Here is a 10,746-nt window from a genome sequence, read left to right on the forward strand (position 1 = left end):
ATAATTTATGCAAAGTATAAGGCCTAATAACAGAGTTTGACCTATTTTCTTTATGGGAGTTGTTGGGCCTAGGGTAAAGTCCATTTTGATTTAGGCTTAGACGAGAAAAATAAGTTTGGAAAAAGTAGTAATGCACCTGGCAATATTTTTAGAATGGTGTTGCAGTTATTGGGTTCAAACGTACAATTAAAATATATATATAAATAAAAAAATATGGTTCAACTAGTTAATAGTGAGTTTAATTGGCTTAATATGCATCAAACGATCTTTAATCTGACCGGTTGACAAATTTAATTTAAATATCATTGACTTTTAAGTTATAATTAATAGATTAAGAGCACTACAACAAAAATGACCTTAAGCAACGTTCGAAAATTGTTGCTTAAACAATAAATTTCATTGCATTAGAGCTTATGCAACGGTTTTGTGATCGTTGTGTATGTGGTCATTGCCTAAACTTAAAAGCAACACTTATTTCATTTTAAACAACGATTTATTTTAATGTTGCTATTGATATTTTGGATAAAGATATTTATTGTTAAGCGTAACATTCATTTGAAAACAAAATGCAACACTTTTTACAGTTACTGCAACACTATGTGTTGCCTAAAATCAAAAGCAACGCTTTTACTTTTTAGAAAATGATTGATTCTAATGTTGCTATTGATGTTTTATGCAACGTTTATTCGAAAGAAAATGCAACAGTTTTTTTACAATTATAACAATGATATGCGAACGTTGCCTAAAGGCTATTTACCTCCATAAAATCACATAAATGATGCACTTCATTTAAATATTGCCCCTTTTAAAAATAATTAAAATCATTATGCAAGTCAAAATGAAAAGAAATGAAATATTACAATCGCAATTCATTTTTAAAATTCTAATCTAAATAAAATAATACTTGAAAAGGGTTATGCGCAGTTGAAGATGATGGAGCATGTCCACCCGATATTCCATCTGGGGAACTACCGGTATCACTAGCAGATCCAGCACTCAACAAAAAATATCAAGCATACCTGATGGGATAACCAAGGCAGGATTGGATTGTTGCAAAGCCGCTAATGTTGATTGTAGTCCATGTGTTATCTCTGACTTGTGTTGGTTTAGTATTTTTTTTGCAAGTCTTCTTCCGCTTTTCTTATCTTTGTGTTCACTTGCTCTTGTTGAACTTTGTGAGCACTCTTGGTAGCAAGTTTTTTCAATCCTTTTTTAGTGACACCTCTGTCATATAATCGAACCCGTCCCCCACGTTCATTTCATTAAATTCCTTATTAGCTAAGTTATTTTCTCCTTTTGTATTTGTATTTCCTTAAGCTTAACCTTAATAACAAGCTTGATCTTAAGAAAGAAAATGAAAAATCTTGTCGAAATTGAATAGACGGTGAAACAATTTCTTAAAAAAAATCTTGCAAGAAAATCCAAGACTAAAAAGGAATCGAATAAATACAACTTTTGTTGTGATAAGTCTATATTACACCTCGATCTTCGATCTAACAGTCATTGTAATCTAATTGTAAAGGATTTGGTGATTATTGATATTAACCATAGAAAGGAAGCGACATAAGCTTCCTTTGAATCCCACTTACCCTTCGGTGTGGTGAGTTTTATAGGAGGTTTTCTCTCCAACCTCATCACATCTCTGGCGAGAATGCCTTTGGCATGCTGCTATAAACAGAGGAAACTCACCTCTTTAGAGTTGAAATTTTCACAGAGGTCTTACGGGTACGCTTTATAATTTGGGGCACCAGTGAAGAGAGTAATTTCCTTTTTACCCCCTCAACTTTTATTTTAAATTTGTTAATTTTATTATATTATTTTTAATATAAAATTACTTTAATTATTATTTAAAATAATATATTTCATTAATCAATAATAATATAATTTGAATTATTTTTATGCAAATCTAATTTTAATAATTTATAATTATTATTTAATATATATAACACTTTGTCATTTGTAATTTTTATTACAATTATACACATTTTATTCTAATGTCATTTTTTACTCTCTTTTTTCACTCTTTTTTTTCACAGCCACTATTAAATTAAATCGAAACATATATTTCTCATTGCTACAATAATCAATTTCACTACCAATCTTATTTTTAATTTTACCCAAATCAATTTTGTGGCTTCAATTTTTAAAATATTTAATTATAGTTCAAGGGCCAAATTAGTAATTAATCATTTAAATTAATATTTTACGTTATCATTTAATAGATAAAATTTAATGTAGTGGCTAATTTTCACATTTCTAAGTATATAAAAGATAATTTACCTTTTTCTCCAATAAATGGATTGAAATGCAATCCACCATACAGGAGCTTCCCTGTTACTTTTGGGATCTTCATTATCCAGTTTATTCCATATTTCGTGTAAAAACATAACATTGGTGGAGTACTATGTCCTATGATTTCCACGTTGGAAGAACCAAGAGTTTTATTTGATCAAAGTACAAAATTTACTAAGCAACGGCTGCTTTCTTTTTCTTTTTTATTCTTGATGATCATGTAATTTGATTGACATGAACATTGAAGCATATTGTAACAACTGGTGGTCTCTGCTGCTTCCCTGCTCTGTCCTGGAAATAATCGGATTCTGACCTTTAACCCTCGTTCGGTAACGCCGCCAGGCGAGTTGTATGTTCACAGCGGCCCATGTTTGCCAATTTGATGAATAATATCTTGCTGTTCTCTTAAGCCTCTCGCTGGCGAATTTGTACTTGAAATGATATGTGATGTATCGGAGATGGTCCGAATCAAGACCAAACGCTTCAACCGATTCGACGCTAACGAATGTAGCAGATGAGGCCGGAAGACGGTCGATAAATGATTGGCGAAGACACCATGAGAGCAGCTCATCACCTATAAAGCCTCCTGCTTCGATTATACTCGTCGCAACCATGCCTTTGCTGAAGCTTTGAGTACGTTTAATGCGTCCATGAACTATAAACACCATTCTTTGCACCGGATCTCCTTCTCTAAATATCTGTTTCATGAGGAAATCAACATGTTTAACAAACCTTGCATCGTTGGGGCACGAGTGTCAGATTCGAGTGCGTGTCCGACATTGGTATGTCGAAGGATCATATCTCTATACTCACATATGATTGAAAATAAAGAGTCCAAGTAAAAAAGAATTTCGCAAACTTATACCTTTTCATCTTTAGAGTAGACAAGAGGTTTAACTCGGTCACAAATGTTATCCAAAATAAGATCATCCAAGTTGTGGAACAAAGGAACCTGACAGAAAGAAGTTGCAATTCAATTGAATTCGGGGACTCGTAAGATATAAACATATGCTCATTCTGCTCCAAATTTTCTTTGTATATTTGATGGATTCAATTAAGGGTCATGTATTTCTTCTTTTGTTAAAGTTGAGGGTCAATATCTCTAGTGTTCTGTACCTTTTTGATGAGGTCAAGGCAAAGATAACGCTTAATGTCCCGCCGAAGGCCTTCAGGCAAATCTTTGATCAATTCCATTTCATCTTCTCCTCCCAAAGTGGCCCATTTCTGGTGTTCAAAACGGCGAACTCTTTGTCTCAAACATGACGGTAACTGCCGACGCTTCATCCACCATTCCATGTCTCGACATCTCAGCTGCATTTGTCTCTTCTTCGCCATGACAGCATGCAAGAAAACCTTGATCATAAAAATAACCCATTGTCACTTAAGTTATGTTCCCATAGAAAATAGGGTAAATGAGAGAGGTTTGAGTCACCTACCTGGATGTTCCCTATGAGTAAAGTGAAGAGCAGCAATCCAGCTAGCACTAAGCATATACTGAATATCACTTCTAACCAGTTACTCGTTGGCTCTAGAATATTTCCGAAGGTGCTGCGAATTGAAACATGGTGTGTGAGAAAATACCAATGAATGGTTATTAATCTTGTGAGTGGAACTTCCAAGATTGAGACTTAAAGCCAAAGATGGAATGGTTATTCAGGCTTTTAGGACACCCTGCCCCAAGATTTTTCTCCAATTGAAATGTGATGTTTAAGCACACTGATATAGAACTAGAAGTTACAATTTTGTGAAGTTACAATTTTGTGACTGACTTTGAACCTATCTGATACAAATTTGAAAGTTCTGTTACTTGGACCCAGATATAAGTATCAGATGTGGGTATATGTCTCGCACGATGAAACCTAGGTTTACCTGAGAGTCATTAAGCCCCAAAATATGGGATAAAGGATCTTAACAGCAACAGAATTGCTAGAAACAACAGGAAGAGCCCACTCATAAATCCCATAATTGAATGGTCCTTCAACGTCTAAGCACAAAGGTTTTCCATTAACTTTTGTTGAGCCACCGCCACAAGACAAAGACAGTTTTCCGCACTGCTCGTTTCTCGCACATTGTTGCCTGAGACACGAGGTTATGCGCTGCATAGTGAGCACATACCAACACCCTCCCGCAACCTGCATTGTGCCAAAAATCAAACCAAACCTTTGTAAAAGTTTTGTGGGGAAGAGATGGTAGCATATTGGATATCAATATTCTTTTTAATATTTTAATATGAATCTATATGATTTCTTGAAATTTTAATTCTATTTATTATTTGTAATAAATTTGAATAATATAATCTAAGTCCAAATATTAGAATGTTTTATAAAGAATAGTGAAGCGAATTTAGAAAATAGATGCTTAAAAATTAATATTAACGTAATTTAAATATTATCAAAATCCATAATAATCAATCTTCCATCAGCTAACAAAAAGAAAATCAAGTTTATAGGGAAGACTTTACATGAGAAGCTATGAAGTAGGCAATGAGATTAAGGCCAAAACCCCACCAAATGGTGCCAAAGACATAACCAGTGACCTTCTTCATCCTTCTCATCAAGCAAATGGTGTGGTGAACTTTTGGGAGGAATTGGAACAAGAAACTCAAGAACAGTATATTCATTATATGCCTGATGTGCTCTTCCCTCATTAGTTTTGGTAAAACTAACCAGAACACTGCCTGCAAAACAACACAAGAATTAGGATGTTACGGTCCCATCGTGATGTTACAGTTGTTAATGTGGCATCACCTAAGATTCAACATACCTGAGGAACTGGGAGAATCACGAAGGCATCAAACCAGAAACCTTTAACCGAACGAACATAATGAGAAGCAATGACACGAGAGTCCCACACCAGTTTCCCGCAACCGACGACGAGGGACTCCCTCGACACGTACGCCAACCTGAACTGAAGCCATATATGGAACAAATGCACAGCGTCGACACAAGTCCGAAGGACGGTAACAGTCACGGCAAGCCCACTATCCATGTACAAACAAGGCCATCCATCTCTGCCTATAGATACAGCATAAAAGAAGAGAGGATCAATGGCTAAGGCCATTGCACGAGCCAGCAGGATTGAACGGTTCCATTTCTGTACCCGCTTGCTCCTCGGGTCAAGCACTCCTCGTCGTCCGCCGAACGGACCGGAAGGCTGCCGAGTGGCTGCTAGAGTCGAGTTCTTCTCCAGGCAAGCTCGGGCGTGAATGGGAACGAGGGAAGAGCCGGCGTAGGCTTCCCATTCCGGAGGGTGTGCTTGGTCGCAGCTGGTGGAGTGGAAAACTGGGAGTCCCACTTGAGTGCAAGCGTAGCATTCAATGGGGTTGGGAATCAGGTTGTCTTCGTTGATGTCGCCGCTGCCATTATCAGAGCTCTCGGCCGGAGATATTTGAAGGTGACTACGTGCAGTCCACCAGCTGGAGAAATTGGAGAGAGAAGGCATGGTGGGTTGGTGGAACCATGGGAGAGAAAGGAAAGAAAAGGAAGTATGATAAAAGAAAACAAGGAGAGAGAGAAAGGAATAGGAGAGGAAGGCAAGGAAGATGGAGTTATTTGGAGGGACAGGGTATCATTAGAGGATAAATTATACCAACTTAATTATGAGTAAATTTTGTTTTAATCATTTAACTTAAAATTACTATTTCATCACTAATGCCTCCAATTTTTTTGTTACCAAACTGTTAAATAGTGTTTTTCTTTAAAAAAGAAATGAGTATTATTTTAATTGATATAATAATAATTTTAATCATCAAATTTTATATTTTTTATCAATTTAACCCTAATTCTATATAAAAATTATAAATAAAAGCTCAAACTTATTTTAAAACAAAAAAATCTATATAAAAAGTTCTAAAAAAATAGTATCGTGAACATGTTGTTATTGAATAACTAATACGCATGAAAAATATCATTCAATAGAATCTAATAATAAATTAAAAATAGAAAAAAAAAGATTATTAGATGCTTTCTCAAAATTAAATTAGTAATATTTTTAAGTCGAGTTTCATGCCCTTGAAGAACATCTAGAACTAATAGTATAGAGAATTGTGAAATCGACTCTGATATCATATTTTTAGCCAAAAACAAAAACAAAAAAAATCATATTCGATTCAAGATTTTAAATCAATTAAATTATCTTTTAAATTGTAAAATTATATAATAAATTTGTTCTTTTCTTATAACAAATAGTTACACGTTAAGAAATAGAATATGTAAAAAAACAAAGAACCAATAAATTTTGCTCGATGTTTTATATTTTCTATATTTTTTAAATAATAGAAATTGGATATTTCTATACAGATAATTTAGAGAGAGAATCTGGAGGGCTTAAAAAAAATTCCCTCATTTTCTCACTTTATCTATATTTGAAATTTTTATCTATTTTTACCTTTTATACTTCTAAATTTTAAAAAAAAAATTATCATTTTATATATAATTAAGGTCAAATTGAAAGAAAGTATAAAAAACTGAAGATTAAAATTGTTATTATACCAACTAAGTGTTACTTAATAGGGGTAATCAAAAAAATAATTTTGAAAACATTAGTGACCAAATTGAAACTTTTTTTAATTAAGTGACCAAAACAAAAATTTAGTTATAATTTAGTAACTAATAATGTAACATAAAAATAATACTATATGCATACTACATACCTATATAAACTCCCAATAGTTCGACTTTTGGCGGCAAATCTTGGTAAAAAAATTTGGGGTCTAATTAAATTTTTTAATAAAATTAGGAGACTTAATGAGAATGTTTTAAAAAATTTTATAGGCATAATTAAAACTTTAAAAAAATAAAAAATCAAATGAGAATTAACAAAAATTTTAAACGCACTAATTAATTTTAAAAAAATTAAGAGGCTTAATGATAATTTTTAAGATTTTGGACTTTAGTGATTATAATCCGATGTGATTGGATAGTTATTTATTTACTTCGAATTTTTCTCAGTCTTTATGTATCTCACGATTATCTTAATTAAATTTATATGCATACCACTTTAATTTTATTACGGATTTAATTTTATTTAAAATTATGATACTCTAATCTAAAATATCCCCAAATATTATATAATTTTATATGGTTTTATTTTGTTACAAGATTAAATAAAATATATATTATAAAATTAAAAATATCTTATTAAAATGTATAAAAATAATTAAAATCTTATTAATATTAAAAAATTAATATAGGAGTAGTTTTGGACAGGGTAGTGTGGTTTGATCAAAACCCAAACTGGTGGGGTCATTTTTATGTATAGGTTGTATGCTATTCAAATCTGTAATTTATAGCTTTTCCTTAATCGGAAGAGAAGAATAACATGTTACATACTAATTGATCCAGGCCAAGCTATATTACAACCATCATCATTTAAGACCTTCAACACTGCATAAGGAGAACCCTAGAAAATTGGAAGTCCAAATGGGAGCCCTATTGCAAACTTTGCCATTTCATCATCAGCAACATTGTTCCTTCTCTGTAAACATGTTCAACTTTTACTTCCCAATTTCCTCCTTAACATCCTCCACAAAGATCTCACTATTGTATTTGGAAGCTCTTTTTTGTCAGTTCTGTGCAAATAATCAACAACTAGTTGATTCCCCAATTCGAGCACAATCCTTCAAGCATCTAACTTCCATGCTTGATCAAGACCATCAATAACCTCCCATGCTTCAGCTTCTGATGCATTGCAGGTGTCCATCTTTTTGGAAATCGAGGTATCCATTTGCCACTGTGGTATCTTAATTATAACCTCTCCCCCAAATGCATTGTAGACCTACAATGGATACTCAAGCTTTTATCCACCCGTGAACCTGCCTAGATATCTCCCTCACGTAGGCGCCCCACGCCATGCACCCATGAAAGGAGCTTTACCAAGACGTTACGAAGCACAGTTATCATATAAGACTAAATTTTATTGATGTTTCTAACCTCACGCTCATTAAAAAGTGGCCATCTTTGGAGCATACTTTAGTTTGGATCTATTAAGAAGATAATCATGGATAAGGGGCACTTCAAGCCATCCATCTATAAATACCCCTTATTTTAAAGAAGAGCGAGACAAGCTAGCAAACATAGCACCCTTACTCGTAGAGTGTGACTCGAACTCCTTGAGACCACCATGTTTAGCAATTCTCTGTACCATCAAATATGAATGGCCCTCATTCTTGTGGTTTTTTACACCTACCGTGTAAATTGTACTATTGTATCGGGTAACTTAATATGAAGAGTAATTTGTTTGCTTCTTGTTTAAACTGATGTTCAATCTTATATCTAAACATGAGTTTGAATAAGACAGTGAACAAAAATAATAAACAATGAAGGTAAAAGAGAGATATAATCACATGACATTTGTTAACATAGTTCGAAAATAATTCTATTTTACAGAGTTTCGCTTAGTGATACGATTTATTCAACAATTAGTCCAAAAATCTATTGGCTAAAGCTCAATCTATTCTTACACAAGAAGTAATTGAACCCCAACTTGTTACAACCACTCATCCAAATACTTTTTAATTGTCTAATAATCCAGGCTGATAATGACATACCAATATTCATCAGTTTAACCCACAAGATAAAATCTTAAAAAATAAGGATAAGCCAAATTTGATCACCATGATCTACCATACGAGGTAAAACACGTTCTGAGAATCATTTGTTTATAATGAATATAAACATAGAAGTCAAAATAAAAAATATCAACATCCAATTTCACTTGAACTTGAACCGTCTCGAAGCCATATATTAAATATGAGAGAAAATAGCCATATTTTATATGCTTTTTTAACTCAATCTTAAAAGATTATTTTCCAAAGGAAATCAAATATGCATGGTTGTTGGATTTTTGGATCATTCGCATCGCAAACAAACAAAGGATTTGTAGGGTAGTTTAAGCTGGAGGAACCTTCCACACTAAAACACAAAAATTATCCTAACTTTTTCTTTCTCATCTTCATCCAATCTTGTTCTTTAAGCTTTCCTTCTATTGTCTCAATTAGAAATCATGAGTAATGTCTTTTCCAACCTCAACTTAAGTGAAAACCAAAATTTGGGGTCCTATAAAATTAAAATAATTTTATATATTTTTGTATATAATTGTATTTATAGAAAAATTGATATATTAATATTTATTAAATGGTTAAATTTTACGTTATAAAGTTCTAAATTATCTCAAATTTAATATTAATGATTCATTCAAATGGAATATAAAATATAATACTCTGTTCATTAAAATATTAATCGTATAAAACTAAACTAGCTGGTAAGAGGTTATCTATAAAAAGCAGCACTTTTTCTTTTCATTTGTCTCTTCAAGTTTCATCCACCCACAACTTCCATGGTGAGGGCATGATGAACTGCAACTTACATCTTCCTCATTTTTAAAGAGGTATTTTATGTTTTTTTTTTATCCTTATGTTTAAATGATAAATGATAACATGAATATATAAGTATACCTTAGTATATAGATATAATAAGTTATTGAGTTCTTAAATTGTACGAATTAGTGGTTAAATTTTTTTTGTCAGATATCTGTCGACACGAGTTCGAACTGTATTACTCCCATCCTTTATCTCTATTATTATATCTAACTAATAAGATATTAGGATAATGTCACATCTGATACTTGTGCTTTTATAAAATATTCTATTGTGATACTTAAATTATCAATTTGTGTATTATTATAGTATCTAGAGTTATGAATAATATATTATTATGTGAAAACTAAACAAAGCAATATATATATACTAAATTAAATTTTAAAAAGAAAATAACTAAACCTAAACTACGTATAGTTAATAGAAAATAAGTAAATACTAAAGTTACATCAGCTAGAACATCATATTCTCTGTTAAAGTAACTACTAAAGTTATCTTCTTCAAAGAGCCTCCCATTTGAAATCAAGTTTCCACCGCATGAAACCTTAATTGCAAAAATTTGGCTGGATTTTCTTCAAATTTTCTTTCAAAAACTTCACTTTCTTAGCTTAAGATAAACCCAAACATTTCAGAAGCTAAGTTTGAAGAATCTCATGGTAGTCAAAATCAAGTTATTCAACATCTTATTCACCCCTAGAACTAGCCACTAATAAAGGCTATTGTATGGATTGCCTCCGTCAAAATGGAAACCAAATAGAGCAGACCTCCTCAAACTCCAAGGGAATCTAGCTCACTTAAGTGACGGAGACGGGTTATGAGTCTTACAAGGTGTGTGGGCCACACGGACTTGTGAGCCCATTTTGAGTAAATTTAGTTAAGGTCATGTTTCGAAATGCGTTCCAAGGTCAGTAGTTTTGTAGATTCTGATATGTGATGTGTATGTGGTGCGTTAATTGGAAAAATTGTTGTTATGATGTGTTTGCCTTTCTTAAAGCATGCTAGTCATATAAATTGTAGATCTGATTTGTAATTTCTGTGTATCGTTAGCATGTTTCCTTTCTCTTAAGCATATAAGAGCA

The 10,746-nt window shown here is 32.6% G+C and overlaps 1 protein-coding gene across 1 annotated transcript; it reads right to left on the minus strand.

Annotated features, from left to right (window-relative positions):
* Nucleotides 1-2,338: 2,338 nt before the first annotated feature.
* Nucleotides 2,339-5,838, minus strand: LOC107897381 (cyclic nucleotide-gated ion channel 2). The gene is made up of 7 exons (XM_016822826.2): nucleotides 5,056-5,838; nucleotides 4,754-4,969; nucleotides 4,162-4,424; nucleotides 3,729-3,840; nucleotides 3,409-3,645; nucleotides 3,158-3,244; nucleotides 2,339-2,990 (listed from the first exon to the last, which is right to left on the minus strand). Exons 1-7 carry the CDS (start codon nucleotides 5,731-5,733, stop codon nucleotides 2,496-2,498), a joined length of 2,088 nt encoding a protein of 695 aa, XP_016678315.2. The 5' UTR covers nucleotides 5,734-5,838; the 3' UTR covers nucleotides 2,339-2,495.
* Between the last annotated feature and the right edge of the window lie 4,908 nt (nucleotides 5,839-10,746).

This window comes from Gossypium hirsutum, chromosome A05 (genome assembly GCF_007990345.1).
Source record: "Gossypium hirsutum isolate 1008001.06 chromosome A05, Gossypium_hirsutum_v2.1, whole genome shotgun sequence".
NCBI classification, from domain to species: Eukaryota; Viridiplantae; Streptophyta; class Magnoliopsida; order Malvales; family Malvaceae; genus Gossypium; species Gossypium hirsutum.

Bases quoted from the DNA above. Each gene is read 5' to 3' on its own strand.
- LOC107897381 (XM_016822826.2), bottom strand. From the start codon at position 5,733: ATGCCTTCTCTCTCCAATTTCTCCAGCTGGTGGACTGCACGTAGTCAC. The intron at 3,841-4,161 runs GTAAACCTAGGT...TTCAATTCGCAG, and splicing joins TGGGGCTTAATGACTCTCAG to CACCTTCGGAAATATTCTAG. The intron at 3,646-3,728 runs GTAGGTGACTCA...TTTATGATCAAG, and splicing joins TACTCATAGGGAACATCCAG to GTTTTCTTGCATGCTGTCAT.